We start from the raw sequence: 22,396 nt of genomic DNA, 5'->3' as shown, positions 1-22,396 counted from the left end.
CAGTATTGTCAAGATAAACGGAGTCTCTGATGACGTTATACGACTCCGCCTTTTTCCCTTTTCACTCAGGGATAAGGCAAAGCTGTGGTATCAAACTCTGCAGCTCGGGGCCAATCCAACATGGGGGGACATGGCAGATCTTTTCCTACGGAAGTTTCATCCTCCTGGGCTTACATTGAAGTTGAAGATGGATATTCTTCAATTTCAGCAATTTGATGAAGAGACTTTGGCTGAAACATGGGAAAGATACTAGGAGAAGTTGACGAAGTGCCCGTCCCATGACTTTGATAAGGGGACTCTGGTGGTCATGTTTTACAATGCATGTGGAGAGTGTGCGAGAATGTTCATAGATACAGCAGCTGGAGGTTCCCTGCTCAAGAAAGGGAGCTCGGAGGCTATGGAGATCATTGAAAGCATGGCCACTACCAGTTATCAATGGCTATCCGAGAGAGTGCAGTTGAAGAAAATTGTTGTTGCGTCTAGCTCAGATCCCATGGCATTGATTTTGACTCAACTGGCAGAAATGAACTCGAGAATTGCAGCGTTAACTTTGGGCAATCCTGAGCCGGCTGTGGAGATCCCAACAGGCATAGAAGACGCCAACTACATCAATGACAGAAACTATGGAAACTTTCAACATAGGCAACAAGGTGGATATAATAGTGGACAACAGTTTCATCATGGAGGGCGTCGACAACCAAATTTGGCTTACGAGAATCTCAACAATGCAATTCAACCTCCACCAGGCTTCTCGGTAACCAATGGAGTGATAAATGAAGAGAAGAAGCCGAATATAGAGGAGTTGCTAATGAAGTTCATGTCCAAATCCGACGAGAGGATGGAAAAGTTAGAGTCCAATGCCGCTGCTGTGGGGACTCAAATGAAGATGTTCGAGACCCAATTGGGTCAAATAGCCACCGCCGTCAACAAACTCCAACAGTCGGGTACTTTTATAAACAATGCCAAGGTGAACCCGAAGGAGCAGTGCATGGCCATTGAATTGAAGAGTGAAGCCACCTCTGAAGGCAGCCATGGATCTCGTGAGATGGAAAAAGAAGAGCTCTTATGGAGAGTCCATGAGGAAAGCCGACGACTTCCACCTCATCTGCGTCCTCCTGGGTGGATGACGTTTCCCCAACATCATTATAGGATCGTAGATTTGCCGAGCGGGACTACACAAGAAGGGCCCAAGACGACAAAGTATGAGAGTGCACCGCCGTTTGAGGAAAAAGCTGAGGAGGTCACTGTTGAGGTTTCTGGCAAAAAGAAGGAAGAAAAGTAGAAAGCTACTTCACCAGCAACTGTGATCACACCATTCCCTCAGCGCCATAAGAAAGAGAGGATGAAAGAACGGCTTTATAAGTTTTTAGAGATCTTCAAGAAGGTGAACATCAATGTTCCTTTGGTGGAGATGTTACTAGAGATGCCGCATAATGCCAAATTCCTCAAGAACATAGTCTCGCGAAAGAAGAAGTTGGGGGAGTTTAAGACCGTGAGGCTCAATGAAGAATGCAGCGCGATTCTGCAGAGGAAGCTGCCAGCGAAGGTCAACGATCCGGGCAGTTTAACACTTTCCTGCATTATTGGAGGCCAGCATTTCGGGAGATCACTTTGCGACTTGGGGGCAAGCATCAATCTCATGCCGTTATCTGTTTTCAAGCAACTGGCAATTGTGGAGTTGAAGCCGACATCTATGAGGCTGCAGATGGCAGACAGGTCGGTCACTTATCCTCGTGGAATTGTGGAGAATGTGCTCGAAAAGGTGGGGGATTTTATTTTCCCTGCCGATTTTGTGGTTTTAGACATTGAGGACGACAACAAAATTTCGCTGATTTTAGGGCGCCCGTTCCTTGCAACGGGAAGAGCTTTGATTGATGTGGAGAAATAAGAGCTCACGTTGAGAGTTCATGAGGAAATCCAAACGTTCTTCGTATATGAACCATGCCGCATCCACAAGGACGAAGTGCCCAAGAAAGCTAAAGATCCGGGAAAGGTAAAAGTTGATGTTTTTAATACATTTGATACAGATTATTTTTCTTGGCAGGACCCAGGTGATCAGAAATTTAAAGGAGGAGACTTGGATGGACACCACGGAGCAGGGAGCAGCTGGTCGCAGCACTGCTTGTACCAGCCTCCTTAAAGAGTTTGCTGTTCTGTCGAGCTAACAACGTTAAAAATAGCGCTTATTGGAAGGCAACCCAATTTTTGGTTAGTTCGTTTATTTTCGTTTGTTAGTTTGTTTTGTGCCCCACAAATCCTTCTCAAACTTATTCCCCTTGGGGGTGAATAAGTTTGGGGGGATGTGTCTTCGTGGGTGCACTTTTTATTTTGGTTATTTTTGTTCTGTCGTTGAGTTTTCTTGGTCTTGCTTTGGTGGTTCTCTCTGTGATGTTACCTTGTTGATGATGCGAGTAGTGTAGAGATTGGTTGGATAACTGGCTTATGATGATTTCTGGTTAAAACTTGTGAAATTGCATGCGTTTGTGTTGATATTGTTGAGATTGAGCATGAGTGATGAATGATAAGCATGGTCTCTATGTATTTGCAATCAATGAAATAAGCTGTGAGGATTTGAGCCTTGACTGTCATTATTTTACAGTCTTATTTCTTATTCTTGAGTGATTGTTCAAGCATGCATGTTTCTCACTAGAACTTGTCTTGGTTTCTCCATCAAGGTCACATAGTGTGCTTAATAACTTTGAGATGATATATATCCCATATTTGTCATTTTACTATATATGATCCTAGTTCGCCCCCTTTGAGCCTTATTTTCTATTTTATTTGATGTAGCCGTGGGTGGGAACTTGGAGATTGTTGATGTGGGGTAGTTGGCGTTGTGGAGATGTGTGATTATGAATTATGAATTTTGTTATTGATTGGAAAAAATCCTAGTACCCTGACTTGTTTGAAAAAAAAATGAAAAAAAAGAAAGAAAATAAAAGAAAAGAAAAGAAAAGAAAAGAAAAGGGAAAAGTATTGAAAAAAGAAAAAGAAAAAAAAAAGGTATATAGGATTCTTTAGAAAGTCATAATGTCATGAGGAATAATTGATGAGTTGTGATGGATTTTGTATTGAAAATTTTGGTTTATGGGAGGTGGAGGATTGTGTTGAGTAAGAATGTTATAAGGTTGGTGATTGTGCTACATTGAGAGTATTTATTAGTCACTTAGCCAAATATATCCTACCCTACCAAAGAGCCTACATTACAACCCTCAATAAAGATCTTTTTGATCTTGGTTATAGGAGCACACATTGAGTGGTGGAGAGGTGAGACGATTGACAAGCTTATGGTTGAGTACTTGTTCTGCTTGAACTGAGCGTATACACGTCCATGTTAATTGATACATTTGAGAGTTGAGAGTTCTTATATTCAATATCTTTTTGGCGATGATTGCAAGTCATTGAGACCATAATTTGAAGTTTGTCATGAGTTTGATATATTGATGATAGGAGATACAAATGCATGTTGGTATTTTTGTTGATAAATCTAAAGTCACAATGTTATCCACTTTTCTCTGCGCTCTTGTTGATTCATTCTTGGTTCATCTTTGTTTTGTCCGAGGACGGACATTAGTTCAAGTCTAGGGGGTTGATAAACATGCATTTTTACATGTTGGTGTGTCATATTTGATGTTTAGTTATGAGGATTTTGTGTGTTTGATAGTTTATTTGAGCTTATATTGGTTTATAGTCAAGAACTTGTCACTTCCTTGTGTTGGAACGAATTTTCATAAATCATGAAGCGGAATTCGGAAGAATTGGCTGAAATATAAGTTGTATTTCGTCTCAAGAGGAGTTCGTGAGCGCAAACGGATCATAAATCGGAGTTCGGACGAGGGAGAACGAGCCAAAACAAGATCGCTGCGCAAAGCTGTCAAGGTTCTGTTTCGTCATGCGGGTCAGCCATGCGGCCGCGCGAGACGCCGTATTTCCGCCCAAAAATTCTATTTTTAGTGATTTTGGGTATTTTTGAGAGCTACAAGACCTAGGACATATAAATACTCCCCAAGAACTTATTCTACAGACCTTTCATCACCTTTTTATCATTTTGTTTTTACATCTTTTGAGAGCTTTGAAGAGACGAAGAGCATCATTGGAGGAAGAAAAGAAGAATCTCAACTTTACTACGGTTTTTATTATTGAATGTTTAGTTGTTTATTTGAGATATTGATTTTTTGTCATATGTCTATGTGTGGCTAAAATCCTTTTTTCCCAGGGTTTAGGGAGTAGACATGATTTGAATTTCTGACTGTTTGATTCAATTAATTGAGAGTATTATTCCTTTTTATGTTCTTGTTATAATTGTTTGCTTGATTGCTTGATCATCAATTTAGCATAATCATAGGTTTTGATTTGAGATCGGGAGATGATGATTATTACCTGAACTAAGAACATAGAACACATTTATTTTAATTCTAAAGGGAATTGATAATTGTGAGGGCATTAATCCTAGGAACTTTTAGGAATTACATGTTAGAAGTGTGATCCAGGGATGGTAGCCTTGCATGTAATCAACGGTTTGTATGCCACGGGAGTGGGTATGAACTAGCTTAGAGATTGCCTTAGGAATAATCTTATTAATTGAATTAGTTAGGAGTATCCGTTGAAACCTTTGCCTTGGGAAATCTTCTCTTATCTGTTACTCCTCATTTTCATAGCTTGATTTATTTTCTTTCCAGTGTTTATTTATTTAATTTGTTTTCAGAACCAAAACTCTTAATTTCGTTTGTCCAGATATAGTATAATAATTTAGGATAGGAATTGGTTAATTCAGTCTCTGTGGATTCGACCTTGTTACTGCTATACACAATTGCACCCGTACACTTGCGGCGTGTTAAAAAAATAGCGAACATTGTACAAAAGTTACAACAGAAAGCAAAACAAAAAAATACTAAGTAATTTGGTACTTTTGACAGTACTGTTATAATTTGTGCCAAAAGTACCAAATTACTTAGAACAAATGAAAATATTAGTGCCAAAAGTACCACCCGAACCTACGCCCAACCTGATCCAATCCGCCCAAATTAAGGGCAATACAGTCCAAAATTACAAAAAAATGGTCAAAATTTATGTTATATATATATATATATATATATATAGAGAGAGAGAGAGATAGAGAGAGAGAGAGAGAATATACACTCATATAGCCATATTGGGGATTAGAACTCAATATTTGGCCCTCCATATATATAGGGGTGGGCTACCGTGAGAGCACATCTTAAAATAAGAAATAAGAGCAATTTTTAATGTATGAATTTTATATAGAACACGTATGAATTCGCTGTATAAAGGTATGAATTGTGAAAAATAAAATTTTGCTACCTTTGGGATTCGAACTCAGGACCATAAATGACCATATATGAATTTTATATAGAACACATATGATTTACAAGTGGTCGTGTTCTCTGCTTAAAGAGTTCGATAGAGCTTGCATAAATTTCATTTGGTCGGGGGTGATTAATAAGAGGTCTTCCTTCGCTGTCAGTTAGGAACATGTGTGCGGCATTAAAGAAGAGGGGGGTTTAGGCGTGAGGTCTTTTGCTATGATGAACGAAGCTTTTCTTATGAAGATTACTTGGAATGTGATTAAAGGTCACAAGTTTGGCTATGATCTTATGCAAAGTCGCTATCTTGATGGTTTCGACAGACCGTGTGACACGTTGCTTGCCTCTTCGGTTTGGGGTAGAATCAAGCAGCTTGTTCCGGAGCTTATCGCTGATTCTTATTGCCTTTTGGGAAGAGGTTTTTCGGTGCTTTTTTGGGATGATGATTGGCTCGGGTATTTCATTGCTGACAAGATTAGCATTCCAAGTTTTATGAGACATAGGCTCAAGCAAACGGTTGCTGATTATTTCTATGATGGTTATTGGCACTTTGCCATGGAATTTGTGGAGAAATTTCTAAACACCGTCTGCGACATCCTTTTGATGCCGATTGGTCATGATGATGATATTCGGTTTTGGAAACCTTCGGTGCATGGGGAAGTGACCTCAGCTCTTGCTTTCGCTTCGCGTTGCCACCATTTCCCGATGGTAGCCTGGGGTAGATGGATCTAGGATAAGTTTATTTCTGTTCGGAGATCCGTCACCTATTGGCGTATTATTCTTGATCGGCTGCCCACACTTAATAAGCTTATCAAACAGGGGCTGATCATCCCGAATTATTGCTCTTTCTGTTTCTCATCGGCTAAAAATATGGATCATGTGTTATGGTCGTGTTGGATGGTTAAGCCTATATGGCATTCTTTCTTGGATTGGTTTCATCTTTTGGAGGGGCTGCACTGCAATGATATTCACAGCTTTCTGGTTTTTACTTGGTCAACTAAGCTTAGCACGCAGCTTAACAATTTTTGGAAGCTTGGTGTTCTTTCTCTGATTTGGGCGTTGTGGAATGCGAGAAACAAGTGTCATTTCGATGGAGTTAAACTCCATGGTCGTGTTATTCTTGCGTTTGTCAAGTCCTCTTTCGTGGAAGTTGATAATTCGTTTAAGAAGATTGGTCACATGAGCAATGATTGGAATTATTATCTTGCGGTTCGGAGGATTGGCGTTAATGTCAAAATTAGGCCTCCGCCGAAGTTTGATTCGGTGTACCGGTAGCCCCCCGCTTATTCTTGGTTGAAAGCCAACACCGATGGCTCAGCTGTGGGTGCGCCTGGGTGGATTTGTACAGGTGGTGTGTTCCGGGATTGGCGTGGCTACGTTCGGGGTTGTTTTCATGTTGAGGGTGGTATTGGTTTTGCCTTTGAAGCCGAGCTTCTTGGCATCATCTCGGCCATTGATTTTGCTCATAAACGCGGATGGATGAAAATTTGGTTCGAGGCGGACTCTTCTTATGTTGTTCACATCCTTAGTACCAAATCGAGTTGTATTCCTTGGCGCTTCGCGACTATTTGGAATCGAGCTATCTCTCTTTTGGATAACATGGAGTATCGGGTCTCTCACATTTTTTGAGAGGGTAATGCCCCAGCAGATATTATGGCCAGCCCTCACACTCCGGAGGGATGGTGGACGCATAGCATTGAGCGCATCCGAGATGTCGTTGCGAGAGATTTATCGGTCCACAGCCATATTAGAATTTCTTAGCCACTCCTTTGTTGTGGCTTTTTGGCAAGCAGCATATGGGCATTTTATTATGGGGATGATGGGTGTGTTTGACCTGTTCGGGCAAGGTTGTTGGCGTGTTAGCAGATGAAGGATTGTTTTGCTTAGGAGTGACGGGGTTGATGGGTGTCTTACTGCACCTTCTGGGACTAACGATTTGCGGCAGGAGCTACGGCTCTTGCACGTTGGCGGCAACAGCTGTGCCTTTCTTGCGCTGCTTCAGTTTGGTTGTTTGCGGGCTGGGGTTTGGCGCATCACGTGGCTCTTTTTCAGGTACCGGGTGAGCTTAAGCCTGGGGTCATGGCGACATGTTTTCTTGGTTTCTCCGCGATGGACGTTTTTTGCCATCGGCGTTGAGTTTTTTGTTCACCAACTGAACTGTCATTGTAGAGTTGGTGATGGGCATTTCGGCCCTCTCGTTTATTTTTTTTCTCCCTTTGCTTGGTAGGGTGTACTTTTTCGTGCTTGCTTTGCGTTTCTTTGCGGTGCGGGGGGTCCGGAATAGCTTAGGGGCGATGGTTAGGCCGGAGCTCCTGAAGCTTTTCTCCCTCCCGCCACCGGGTTTTTTGCTCTTTTCCTCTTTTGTCTTTTCCTGTAGACGAGTACTCTTTTTCCTTGTTATGGTTTTTCCAATCGGGTTTTCCATAACAAGGTTTTAATGAGGTTCGGCTCTTAGTTTGTTATTTTGTGCATTCATGGTTTTTTTTAGGTTTTTTTTTTCTTTATATATAACATCTATTTAAATAATAATTAATTTATTATGAAAACATCTCTTAATGAAGACGAACTAAAACATATCGCTTTCCAAATTGTATTACCCTCTTTACATCTTGAAATTACATACTCAACAATTGATGTCCCTCTAATTAATTTGATCCAATACTAAATTTTATAAATATTGATTAAATTAATATGATCAATCCCTATATTATGGTGTGCACTTTGAAGATTTGCCTCCTATTCAAACTACATTTAGTTTTAACTAAAACATCATCGATGAGTTTTGGGAGATTATTAAAATCCAAATTAATGAATTAAGTCCTGAAAATGAAGCTCCCTAAATTTGTCTCTAAATGGCCTATTCTTTCCATTCTCGTTGTCGGATCGAAAAATGTTAATTGAAAGTCTATAATCCCATTGTTCACGAGCTGTAAGCGGGGCCCAAATAATTGTATTTAAATACTATTGTGTGACATCGTCACTTGATTAGAGATTAATTACCCGTTTTTTTAGGACTTTGGATTCTGAATAAATAGTAACTTACATGGGAGTTGTCGATGTAATGTTCCATGTGGTCTTAATGTTTGAGCAAGCGTGTGATTCTTTTTGTTGTAACTTGTAACTGACGAATTCACTATTAGAAAATGCAAGAACAATCGAAATTTTTTATCATTAATTTTAGTCGGTTGAGATAGAATAACGACCGATTAATGATCGAATTCTTTTTTTTTTTTTTAAATATTGAAATTTTGATTATTAATAAATTTTATTTTTTATGTTTTATTTTTATTAATTAATGATTAAAAATTCGGTTGTTATTATTATTATTATTATTATTATTATTATTATTATTATTATTATTATTATTATTATTATTATTATTATTATTATTATTTTAACATTCGATTGTTACTATTAAATATTTAGAAAAATATATATTTTTAATGACTAAAAATTCGCTCGTTAATTTTTTTATATTTTATTTTATTATTTTACCAATGAATTGGTGGTTAATATTAATTTTTTATGTTTTTTAAAATCGATCGTTGATATTATTTTTTTCCATTTTTAGTATCTATTATCTTTTTATATATATATATATATTTTAAATCTATGAGAATTTCTTATATTTTTAACGATAATATTAACTTTTTTTAAAAAAATAATGATAATATTATTATTTTTATTTATTTTATAATCAATTGTTATTTTTGTTGTCACTTTTTTTGCCGGCACCACAAGTCTTAGATATCATCCTCAACATATTCTACAATTATGCATCTATGATATTAATTGTATATTGAAATAGAGTTAAAATAAATTAATAGGTACTCCTAGTTATATCAATAATACGCATTTTCCATACTGATGATAATTCCAAACAAAGTTCAAGATTAATCGCGCTTGACTTAGACCACTTTTCATGATGGGTGACTCGTTGAAAAGTTTAGCAACGCATATGTGATTTAGTTCAAAATACGCTAGATGCCTCAAAAAGAAAAACGTTCAAAATACATTAGAAATACTTATGGGGAAATAGCTAGGTTGTTACAATTGAAAATAAATTTAAAAACTATATTTTTTTTAACAACAAAATTTCCAATCATTAAAAATAAAATTTCGATTGTTAAAAATAAAAAATAGTAAAAATTTACGACCAATCTTAATATTTATAACGATCGAATATGTGGTTGTTAATTTTCGAAATGACCATGTAAATAATGGACGAGCAAATGGATCATTAATTTTTTTAATGACCACTTTTTACTTTTTGAACGATTAAATTTTTTATCATTAAAGCTGTATTTTCTACGCGATTGATTTATGTTGCTTTACGTGAGAATGCCACTTTATTCTTCACTCTAACTAACAATTGTTGAGAAAATTATTTTTCTAGGATAAACTAATCTCAAGCCAATTTAGGCTGTGTAGTTAGTGGTCGCTTGAGAATTAATTTTGATTTAATTTTTTGAATGACAAATGTTTCAGAGTTTAGTGTTCAAGAAAGTGGACGGACGCATATTCTTTTTACTCATCTAATTAATTGATGGATCGATAATGCTGCTGCTCATTCACTGCAACAAATTAAATGTTTTAATGATGATATAATTTTCAAAATATTATAAGATTTATAAATGTCATTAAATACGTATAATATTGTGACATATTAAAGCGTGTAGCGATTATGCTTGTCAAAAAAAATATATATATACCTCATCTGTCTCATTTATCACAAATATTCATGTGCAATCGATTGCACCGTACAACTAATTTCTAGAATGACACTACTTCATTCACGAAATGACACTTGGACATTTTCGAATGACACTACTTCAATATACAAATGACACTTGAAGATCTTCAAGTGTCATTTGTACGTTGAAGTAGTGCAACCGGTTTTCAGAATGATGCTACTTCATTCGGGAGAGTGCCTCCTCATTTATATAGGCCTTTTTTTTGTTTCCATAAAAGGTATTCCTTCCTAGGGGTGTAATCGAGCCGAGCCGAACCGAATAGTGGTGTGCTCAAGTTTGGTTTATTTAGTATCGAATCGAATCCCAAACTTTACTTACCGAACACTTTGAGGCTCACGAGCCTAATCGAGCCTATACGAACTTTCTAAATTTATATTCATAATCAAAATATTGATTATTTTATTTTAAAAATAAATTATTTTATTCAAAATAATAAATATATTAATTATTTCCTTATAACAAACAAAATTAATTAGAGATTTAATACAATTATTATTAATTTTAGTGAATAAATATAAGTTATACTCCCTCCGTCCGCCAAAAGTATTCCACTTTGGCCGGGCACGGAGCTTAATAAAATGTGTGATGATGTTGATGTAGTGGAGAAAGGGCCCCACCACTTTATGAGATGTGTGGTTGAGATTGAATTTGGGGTGAATTTTTTTGTAAATAAAGAGTGTTTGTAAAGATAAAATATAAAGGTGGATGGTGGGACCATGGCTTAAAAAGGAAAGTGGAATACTTTTTGCGGACGCCAAATATAGTAATTGTGGAATACTTTTGGCGGACGGAGGGAGTATTTACTAATAATTTACTACTCCCTCTGTCCGCCAAAAGTAGACTACTTTGGCTGGGCACGGGATTTAATAAAATTGGTGATGATTTTGATGTAGTGGAGAAAAGGTCCCACCACTTTATAGGATGTGTGGTTGAGATTGAATTTGGGGTGGGTTTTATTGTAAATAAAGAGTGTTTGTAAGGATAAAAGATTAAAGTGGGTGGTGGGACCATTTCCATAAAAGGAAAGTGGTATACTCTTTGCGGACGCCCAATATAGTAAAAGTGGTCTACTTTTGGCGGACGGAGGGAGTATATTTTACAAGTTGAATCACTTGACGAACATGTTCACGAGCTAACGAGCCGAATACTACTAAGCTCAAGTTTGGTTTGTTTATTTATCGAGTTTCTCTAAACGAACTTGAACGAGCTTTTTTCGAGCCGAATTTCGAATAATTCGCGAGCGGCTTGGTTTGTTTACAGCCCTACTCCTTCCCTCTATCAAGAGTGTAATACAATTATCCGATTGAGTGTCTACAAATAGAGTAATATTTTCATTTTTGGGATATGGTCACACTTTCTCCTTTTAATTACAACCACTCTTGTATTCATGGCCTTACACTCAGTTCAACCACAACCACTCGTTAAAGTTTAACATACATCTACCAATTATTTTCTTAAAATTAGTGTCCATAAAAAAGTATTACACTTGGTGGACGGAGTGAGTAATATTTTTTCTTTCATTTACCAATATATTCTTATTTAATTCTTTAATTTACTCTAACTTTAATTCATCAATATATGTGCATATTAGAAAGTTTACTTGTATATTTTTATTTTCAATTATTTTTCTTAATCATTATGTAAATTTCAATCAGCCTATATAAATGAGATGTAGGGAGTATTAAATTTTTGTGACATTTGAGAATATAGCTAATTGTGTGACATATAAAGGTGTAGCTATTTTTGTGACATGAAAAAATGTAATAATTCTTAATGATAATATACGCTTCAAAAAAATTTCTTAATGATAATATATATATATATATATATATATATATATATATATATATATATATAGGGGGCCGCTCCAATGAGACCCCCTAATTTTAGTGAGATCTAGGGCACGATCTGGTGCGTTTATTTTATCAATCATATGGCTGATATTGTATCTGGAGGGTGATTTTTTTTCGCAGGGTTCGAATCCTGGAAGGAGCAAAATATTTTAAATTTTGTTATTCATCAGTATATACTGCATTGTTCATCAGTATATACGATCCTATTCATCAGTATATATGTCTTATTCATTACGAATTTTTTAAATTTTATTTTTCATCAATATATACATCTTGTTCATTAGATATACGTTTTGTTCATTAGTATTATATGTCTTATTATATTCATTGTACCCATGTTACACGAAAAATAGGGGGTCTCACTGGAGCGCGCCCCTATATATATATATGTATATATATATATATATATATATATATATATATATAGTCTTGAAAAAATTAATTTTACTAATTAACTTAATAAAGTAAATTTTGTGTGTGTGTAAAGAGAGAGGGAAAGTATATTGTGAACATATAAAATATTTTTTAATAACTTTAGATGTAACAAATTTATTTATATTTATATACGTGGGTACGTAGATGTCACAAAAAGTTGTTACATAATGAAACAAACACTACAAAGAATGCATGCTTGTTTATACGACGAATTTTGCAATGAACTTCGTATCAGGTTGCAACTTGCAGTGGATTTTACGACAGATGGCTTGTGGTTTACTTTGGGATTTTGCGACGGCATTTTCGACAGAGCTGTCGTTACACACTTTGCAAAGGCAAGTCCCTATCGCAAACCATTGAAAAAATTAAGATAAAAAATTAATTCTTTAATGACTAATAAATCCATCACAAATAAATCGAAATTAATCATTTAACTATAATTTTATTATCCAACTATACAAAAAAAAAAGTTACCAAAAAGTAATTTTCTTACACAAATGATTGATATGAAATATTTGTCGCAAATGATTGATATGAGTGATGATGAATGATTAAACACTTCATCTAATTTTAAAATAATAAATAATCATATGATTGAGTAATTATAATTATTGACCAAATTATTTGTCACGAGTTAAATTATATAAATCAAACATTTAATTAATTAAATATTAATAATGTATTATCCTTTAAACCAAAAATCTCCTAAAAATCATGTTCTTAATCTATTGAAGTTTTGAAGGCAGTTCGAAAACAAAGTTTTGGTAAGTGTTTCCTTTCTTTTTATAATACTTTAAAAATCATGTTCCTTATAGATTGAGAAAACTATATAAATATATTCCAAACCCTAGATACATTACAATCATCCCACACACGTGCGCCGGACCCACGTGCAAACTCATTGTCTGCTTGACCATTCACTTGATAGCCAAATGTCTTCATCACTTTCCAACACCAATTTTTTCTCTAATTATTTCAAATAAACACAGCCTTAGCTTCACTCTTCTGGACTAATATTTATTTTATTTTTTCTTGTACTAAAATTATTACATCATGAGTTTGACCAGACTCTAAAGATTTGGCCATTTCTGTGTACAACTATTACAGTATATTTTAAGGACGATAAAAAAAAGGTCATGAATAAACAATATTCAAAGTGAAATATTCGAAGGATAAAGTATTTTAATTATGTGGTAATTAGAAAATACATTAATTTGAGTTTTTAATGGAACTTTGTTTTATTTTTGGTTTCCTTAAAGTTAAGCGGGTTGTCACGTTTGCCCCCCACTTATATTTGATTACTTGTAATTATATATGCATATGGACAAGTATGATTTTATGGTAGCAAAAGTGGAATAATGCATCTATTAATTCTTCGTTAATTGTCTTCACAAAAATGTACCATGCATGGATTCCTTCTCCAATACTCTTATTAACTAACTAAAGCTATAGTTGTAATCATTTTTTATTATCACGCATGGTTAAAAAAATAATTCCCACAGTTACGTCAAGAGTAGTTTGCATAATTAATCGTAGAGATAATTATTCAACTAATAGTACCCTAATTATGCAATTTGATATTTTTTTTTCACTTTCAAAGTTAACTATACGTTGCAGCTCATGATTGCCAAAAAAAAAAAAATGAAGATATTGCGTTTGAGTTGTTCAATGAAAAATCAGTTATGGTAGTAATTATTTTCTATATCATGTTGTTAAGACTAGCTAAGAAGGCATCTGATTTGAATAATAAGATATGATTTAATTTAATTATGTGTTTGATTATGATTTGGTCCCTATGAATAATTTGGTTCACATTCTAATTATTTAATAAAATGATTATTTATAATTTTTAAAATTAAGTATATTATTTAATTATATCCTTCAATCTTATATATCTGATGGTCCAACCCACACATTAAATTAATTAATCAAAGAATGGATCGAGCGAGGTTTATTTGTGAGAAAGTTCTAATAATTCATTAACCCATTTATTTCATTTATAATTCTTCTGAGGAAACACTTGTTCAGAATGCAGAATATATGGAACTTACCTAGAGAATTAACTATATCGTACAACTATTTTCATCTTTTTTCCGTTGTATGTGATTTGGACTTTAGATTTATTATAAAAGGATTTTATTTTTAGTTCTTTAATAGAAACTTTATTTAAAAAATTACAAGAAATATCTATTATATAATCAAATAAGTCATTCGCTCGCAAGCGGGACCTATATTACACCACATAAAGGTGGGAAAATAATCGAACAAAGGTGGAACCACTACCCTCACAAAGATGGAAAAACTACACCGCACGCATGTAAAATTGAACCCAATATCTCTCACAAAGAAGAGTTTTTGAATGCCTTAACTTTGCCACTTGAATTAGGCCTCATTGGCTCTCTAATCGAAACCTTATATATACATTTATCTATAACTTTTTATACTTGCTCTGCCGTTTCAATATTTATAACATAGAATATCAAAATATATATACAAAATATATATACTCTCTTCGTCCACGAAATTAGTATTTATTTGGAGGTGATATTAATTTAAAAAAATTAATTAGGTATGTGTGAATGAAATAAAGGATTCATTTTGTGTGAGGTACATTTATTAAAAAAAAAATAGATATTCATTTAGCGGTGGACAAAAAAAATGGATGAGGGAGTATATTTTAGGTAACTTAATTAGTGGAGTGGGATGACTTGGTAATTAAAAATGTTATGTGTTCGCGGTTCTCCAATCATTATATGTAGTGTTGAGTCTCATGGCAGAGCTTGTCTGCCTGTCTAATATAGCAATTTGTTTTCCACATATAATGATTATTTTATTAATTAGAAAATAAATAAATTATATTTTTCCCCACTTTCCCCTATTTTGGATTTTTTTTTTAGTCGGCTCGCTTACATTATTATATACATATCTTTATTTTTTCTGTATGATAATGAATGCCAATTTTATTTGAATGTGGTTGATTTGATACACGGCTGGGATGAATAAGAGACTCTTATTTCGTCGTGTTACTAAAAGATTGCAACTAAACGTTGGCGTAGTTGGCGGTGACGTGGAAGACGCTCAAGTGGGACTATATATTATGGTAGCATACATATTCCATGCACTTAAGGGGCGACTTAGCGTCTCTTTTTCTTCCTATGGCAAATTGTAGGGGTGATTGGAAATTCATGTAATTGTAATTGAATTGAATCAAATCGACTTTGTTTTTTGTTTGTCGATTTAATTCAGAGTATTTTTTCTTTAAATTTGACTTTTTTTTATATATATTTTTGAAATCGAATAAAACTAAAATTATACAAAATATTTATTCAATATAAATAATTTAATTCTTAAGTTGGACTGTTGTTATTTTGAAACTCTTTTTTCGTTGATAATAGCTTATTCTGATCTTTGTAATGAATGAGTTGGTATTTAGGTTTTTACGAAGTTGTAACTGATTTGGTTATTATATATTTTTGTAGCGTGTTCTTGAAAAATGGAAATAATGGAATGAAAGAACATACTTTATAGTTATAATAGAATCATAAATAACTAAAAAACAATTGCATTTAAACTTTTTTCCGCTAGCTTTTCCGATTCGGTTGGATTTTGAATCTAACATTTCATGTCATTTGATTTAGGTGTTTTGGACAATTTGATTTGGTTCTTTTTAAATACAAAATCAATTTGATTTAATTTTATTTCAGCAAATGAATACGGATCAAAACTCGATTGTTCACTCCTAGACTCCTAGCAATTGGCACGTTACTAATATTAATAATTGTTATATGAATGCGGAAAAAAGGCATTAAAAAAATAGTGTTTTACATATGCCGCTAGAGAGTCGATTACGAGACAATTGTTTTCCACTAGCTTATCATTAAGGTGAAATGCTAAACTACCCACTTTCTTATAATTATATTTACTCTATATCCACTTCTTATAAAATTTATATAATACTCATTTACTATTCAATTCTTAACCTTTTAAATTTCTTCACTATTCATATTGCTGCCATCAATTTTTTTAGATAAATTATACTCCTATCGAGGATATCTAGTCCAAATAGTAAAATTGATGTACCAAAAGACTCTCTCTTTCAAGAGGTTATTGATTTAAGTCTCACCGAAAGCGTGTGGATTTTATTTTATTTGGTTTATTGAGTTATATTTATTTTGTTATTTATTTGTGATAGCATGATTGTCATTTGATTAATTCATCGATGTAATATACTTGTATATCAAAAAATAAATGTCTCATTACTTTTGGGCACAAATATTAAAAAAAAGTGTAGTTAGTGTATAAAGTGAATTGGTGGAAGATATTTAAGGATTATTTTAAGTGAATTGGTGTATAAAGTGAGTTGAGCTCACTATTAATAATATTTTAAATATTTAAGTTTTTACTAAAAAGGGTATAAGAGATTACTAATGGGACGTTTCAATATAGTAATGGTGACATTACTAATGAGGCGGATGGAGTATACAATATGAGGCCCAATATGCTTATGTATAACTTTATTATTAATCGAACGCAAACCAACTTCATACGTTCAGTTGAATTCTCTGTTAGATTCTTCTGCTTGTTGCGTTTTACAAACCGTCGTCTTCCTAAGACCTCGACTAGCCACACATTCGCAAAAGATGGTTGCAGGCATCATACTCTTCCTTTAGTAAAAATTTAAAATTACTCAAAGTATATCACCATTATTTTCTGGACTAAATCTAATCACATAGTTGCAATAGATGGTAGAGCGATGATAATCTCTAAGAATTCTTAGTTTCAACGTATAATACTTAATTGGAAATTGTAAGAAAATAACTACTTCTCTGGATAGTTGAGCAAAAGCAAAAACTTTTATTGAGGAATTATAATTAATACTTATCTGAATAGTTGAGCAAAAGAAAATATTTTCAGCTACCTATTGTAGCTGAAAATATACACACATGCAAAATTTAAAAGAAAATCAAGATTGAAAGCTTTGAAAAATAAAAGTTTTTATTTTTTAAGAAAGCAAAGATGATTTTCCGATGATTTTGTGCTTCCTTTTGCTCTTGTTTATATAGTGGTTTGAGACCCTCTATACTCTATACTCTGTGAACTATTTTATGGCCCGCTAATCGTGATTGTAAAGACAATTTCATTGTCGGAAATTATTACAAAATATCAAGCTACTCTCGTGCCTTCACATGTCGTTGGGCTATCCTCTATTATTTGGTTGAAAATAATTGGTAAGGCTTGGTGATTGAGATAATGGATCAATATTGTTGATAGTAGTCCTCCTATGTCATTTTCTTGTAGTAAGTATTTTCCTATAGTTTTACCCGCCCATGTCATTTTCTTTTTAGGTGAGTTTCTTCCTTCTTATAATCACATAACTTTTTTATCTATGTCGGATATCTTACTTTTTTTTATGCCCGTGATGCTCTTTGATAAGGTTTTTGTGCCTCATATTCATTTGAACGATACTTATTCCTATCTTCTTTAGGTAAGAAGCCCTTTCCAAACGCCAATTTCTTCTATTTGGGCAGTCAGAACATATGTTGTCCGTCCCATGGCCAAAGTGTGCTATATCACAGAATTTGCGATGAGTCTCTTTACTCCCCGCATACTGGTTCTTCTATAGCAGAGCTCTCTTTGCTTCAAACAAATTATCTGCGTATTTTGTTGTTGTTCATGTCATTGTATTTGTTGGGAACCTTGTGGAATATCCTAACCCTTGTTTTGATGATACCAAAATTCATAGGACTTAAATGTAATAGACTAGAATCGTTTTTGAACTCAAGTGTTAGAGTTCGTTTCTAGTTTAGTTGCGGTGTCAAAGACTGAAGACTGAAGAACGAAGACTGAAGACTGAAGACTGAAGACTGAAGACTGCAGTTACCAACTGAAGTATCAGTTGAAGAATCAGTTGAAGACTGATTATTTAATGCGCGCCATGGACTGATACTAAAGTCAAGTATCAGTTGAACATTCCTCCTAGGACTGATCTTCCAACGTTCAGAGGAAGCCACGTACGCTCAAGTACAGCCGCATTAAATGCAGAGATATCTCAATATCTTATCTCTGCAGAGGTCATTCCTATCTGGTGGTTACTTTTCAGAGATGTCACATCTCCTGTCCATCAAAGAGAGCCGTTTCCACACAGACAAGGAACCTCGAAGATTGAAGCCTCAGCCCAAATTCGAATTGCTCTCCAACGGAAGAAATCTTGAGGACGATTTACGCCAACGGATCTATTCAAGAGTTCTCCTACAAATAGCGCTCGAGGATCACTTCAATCTTCACCGATTCAACGACATAAGCTGAAGCTCTGCCGAAATAGCTACTCAGCCTAAAGCTTAAACCGCCCAAAGCTTGAATCGAAGAAGAGAATTCCAAAGCCAAAATCAGTCACTGCTGATTACATACATTCTCTTAGACCCTAGGCATATATTCTGTGTACCCAGAAGCCAAAGGTCAAACTTGCTTCAAAGAACTTGTTCTTTGTAAGTATAGTTGGCACTCGTTTAAACCTCTCCCCCATAAGAGTGTTTGAGTGACTCGGAGTTTCAGAAGGTGTTCTGAACTCTGATAGGGAAGTCTGAGCACGAGGTGTGCTTAGCAAGGAAATCCTGCGCGAGCTGTGTAGGTGCTGAAATCCTGCGCGAGGTGTGTAGGTAGGGAAACCCTACGCGAGGTGTGTAGGTGCTGAAGAGAGAGCTATCTTTAGTTCACGGTTTGCAGTGCACCCGGGAAGCACTTGCGGAGTGGATTGTTGGTCTGATCAACCAGCCGTGGATGTAGGAAAGAGTTTTTCCGAACCACGTAAAAGTCTCTGTGTTATTTACAGCTTTCAGTTTTATATTCATAACTGTGTTATTTCAATTGATAAAACTGAATGCTGACTAACTGAAAAGAGAAACCTTAATCCAATTATCTGCTCCACCGAGGCTATTCGAAACTAAGTTTAATTTCCGCTACGTATGATATCAATCTGACTCACTATCCTCTGATAGTAAGGAAGAGAGATATCATCTTCATCTCTGCAAACACGACTGAAGCCCTTACGTGGATCAGTTAAGTTCCAGTGACTTAACAGATAACTCTTTACTGAAGAGCTTTCAGTATCAGTCGTCAACCCTGTTGGTCAACACTTATTTCGGTTAAACAGGTGTCTTGTTTGCGTGTAAAGTTTCGTTTCTATCTCTGACTGAGATCCCTCTGATTGAGGTTTGTAGATAGTCATAAAAATAGCATATAGGTGTATTCCCCCCCCCCATACACCTATTCGAGACCCCCCGAACCCAAGCAGGTTGTTCGCAAGAACTATCTGTCTCTGACTAGTTCTACTTGAACTAGATCCTTATTAAAGGTCTCGAAAAAGTTTTACTCTTTCTTTTTGCTTTGTGCTTGCTACTTGCTTTATCTGCTGTTACCTGTTCTCTCTTTTTTGATGGAGACTAACCACAGCAGATTATCTTCTCTACCTATGTTTTGTATTGAAAAATACGACATATGGAAGTTTCGGCTTGAAAGCTTCCTCATTGCCCAACATTGTAGAATGTGGGAAGTCATCACCAGCGGTCCAATCATTATCACCGAAACTATAAAAAGGGTTCCTATTGACATCCGTCAGGAACCTTACGATGAGGACCAGCCCAAGTCAAAGGCAGACTTCACCACAGAAGAAAGGAAGCAAGATGAGCTAGACAACCTCGCCAAAAGCATCATCTCCGGCACCGTTCCTGACAAGTATGTCATGAAGATCATCAAGTGCAGGACAGCAAAGGAGATGTGGGATATTCTGGAAAGAATGTGCGTAGGTTCTGAGGAGATCAAGGAGAATAAGCTTTCCATAGCTTGTCAGAAATTCGACTCCTTCCTCATGCTCAAGAATGAATCTGTCGAGGAAATGGAACAAAGATTCAACCTCATATTGAATGAAGTTCAATCCATTTCCAAAGACAAATACACTCAACGAGAAATCAACTTGAAGATTCTTCGAGCACTGCCACGAGGAGAATGGCAGATCTACTCAGTCGCTCATCAGCATAAGCCAGGATTCAGTCAGCTCCCGACAAACAAGCTTTTCTCCGATCTCATGGCAAATGAGTTCGATCTTCTGAGAAATCTTGGTAACAAGAAGGCTGGAGGATCAGACGAAGATGGTCCATCAACCTCAAGAGGAGTTGCACTGAAGGCCTCAACCAGAGAATGCAAGAAGCAGATCAAGGAGCCAACGGAACTCAACCCTGAGGACTTCTTCAGTCAATATGCCTTGTTGACTGACAGATTCAACAAGATGGAGTCCAAGTTCCGGAAGTACAGAAGGTTCCACAAGCAGCACTACAAGGGAAAAGAAAGAGAAAGGGACTCCAGACATTCCATAGATCGAAGCGGAGAAAGGAAGTCAGCCGCTAACGACATCAAAGAATTGGAATGTTATGGATGTAGAAAGAAATGACACTTTAAGCATGAATGTCCTGATTTGACTCCAGCTGAGCGCAGGGAACTGAAAGCAAAGAAAGATCGCAGATCTTTGAAGAAGAAAGCGATGGTTGCTGATGATGCTGACTCTTCCAACGACACATCAGAATCATCCGACTTCGACAGTTCCAGCTCAGATGATGAGAGCCGAGCCCTGATGGCCAACGAATCAGAAAGTGTAGCTGACAACAGCTACGACAATGGAATGAATGGCCCAGAGGTAAAATCTCTCACGAAAACTCCATATACTGATAACTTCCTGATGCTTTCAGGAGACCACTCAGAATCTGGAGATAGCTCATCCGTTGAAACTGACGAGTTTGATCAGCTCCTGACTGATCACTGTCAGCTGAGGAAAATGTTCGAAGATCTCCTCAAGCAGAATCAGAAAAAGGACAAGGAGATTGATGATGAACGAGCTAAACATCAGACAATCATCTACTTTCCGGATGAAACATGTCTTGATCAGCTAATCATGGAGAACAGCCGACTGGAAGAAGAGCTCAGAATCTCCAACTCAGAATGTGAAAGAGCTTCTCATGAAATCAAAAGGCTTAATCACAAGCTGGAAGAAACAGTCAAGAACTGCATGATGCAGTCTCCCATGATGAGCAACTTTCCATCGAAAGGACTGGTCAACAGCATCGGAGGAAAGGTTGCAGCTGCCAAAGGAAAGGATATCATGATCATCTCTAAGAATGATCCTTCTGAAATCACAACCTCAGAAGAATCAAGAGATCATGATATGGATGAAGTTCACAAGCGCAGACTGATGGCCAGATCAAATGTTCCACCTCCACGAAGCTACAGACGAGCTAAGGAGGCTCCCAACCAGATCATCTTATTGAAAAGGCTGGAAAGCAGATTTCAGTCAAAGATCCGGGAAGGAACATCAGGAGCCAAGAAGAATCTTTCTCATTAACCCAGGGGGAAGAAAGGCCACATCAGTCAGAAACTGACATCCTCAGTTCAGTTTCAGAAAGAACAACATCCATGGAGATCAAGCAATGCTGAGTCCTGTCGAGCCATGCCACTTCCTCGACGACAAGCCACTGGACGTCAGACAAATCTCCATAAGTCTGCAAAGACTAAAGTATCTCACGGAAGATACTTCGGCGAGCAAAGAAGACCTCAACCACTCACCAGACAGAACTGCTACAAGAGTGAGGCCTTCAAAAGGATTTCTCAACGGAAGAATGCTCATATGCCACCTGAAGCGCCAACGACACCGATCAGACATCCAACAATGCGCAAGAAATCAGCCAGACCAATTCTGAAGCAGATTTGGGTTCCAAAGGGAACTCGAACTAACATTGAAGGACCCAAAGCTTGATTGGGTGCCTGAAGCAACTCTTTCTTGCAGGTCAATGTCAGGAAACATAAAAAGAAGGAAGAGGCCAAAGGTTCAATCAGAACGTGGTATCTGGACAGTGGCTGCTCGAAGCATATGACGGGCTACAAAGAATATCTATCCCAGTATGTTGAGAAAGCTGGATCCAAAGTTGCATTCGGAGACAACTCGATTGGAGAAACAAAAGGCTATGGTGTGCTCAACATGGGTAAC

The 22,396-nt window shown here is 36.1% G+C and overlaps 2 protein-coding genes across 2 annotated transcripts; both read left to right on the top strand.

Moving 5' to 3' along the window:
- The first annotated feature begins 340 nt into the window (after positions 1-340).
- Positions 341-2,140, top strand: LOC131018952 (uncharacterized). Its single transcript, XM_057947636.1, has 4 exons — positions 341-888; positions 1,150-1,240; positions 1,325-1,708; positions 2,045-2,140. Exons 1-4 carry the CDS (start codon positions 341-343, stop codon positions 2,138-2,140), a joined length of 1,119 nt encoding a protein of 372 aa, XP_057803619.1.
- Positions 2,141-5,546: 3,406 nt separating this feature from the next.
- LOC131018951 (uncharacterized) lies at positions 5,547-6,056 on the top strand. Its single transcript, XM_057947634.1, has one exon. It carries the CDS (start codon positions 5,547-5,549, stop codon positions 6,054-6,056), a length of 510 nt encoding a protein of 169 aa, XP_057803617.1.
- The last annotated feature ends 16,340 nt before the right edge of the window (positions 6,057-22,396 follow it).

This window comes from Salvia miltiorrhiza, chromosome 3 (genome assembly GCF_028751815.1).
Source record: "Salvia miltiorrhiza cultivar Shanhuang (shh) chromosome 3, IMPLAD_Smil_shh, whole genome shotgun sequence".
Lineage (NCBI taxonomy): Eukaryota > Viridiplantae > Streptophyta > Magnoliopsida > Lamiales > Lamiaceae > Salvia > Salvia miltiorrhiza.
Note: the sequence above shows the minus strand (reverse complement) of the source record. Positions and strands in the feature narration are given on the sequence as shown.

Coding starts and splice junctions, on each gene's coding strand:
- LOC131018952 (XM_057947636.1), top strand. CDS start 341: ATGTTCATAGATACAGCAGCTGGAGGTTCCCTGCTCAAGAAAGGGAGC. Junction 889..1,149: donor GTGGGGACTCAAATGAAGAT/GTTCGAGACCCA, acceptor ACATCATTATAG/GATCGTAGATTTGCCGAGCG. Junction 1,241..1,324: donor TTGAGGAAAAAGCTGAGGAG/GTCACTGTTGAG, acceptor CCATTCCCTCAG/CGCCATAAGAAAGAGAGGAT.
- LOC131018951 (XM_057947634.1), top strand. CDS start 5,547: ATGAACGAAGCTTTTCTTATGAAGATTACTTGGAATGTGATTAAAGGT.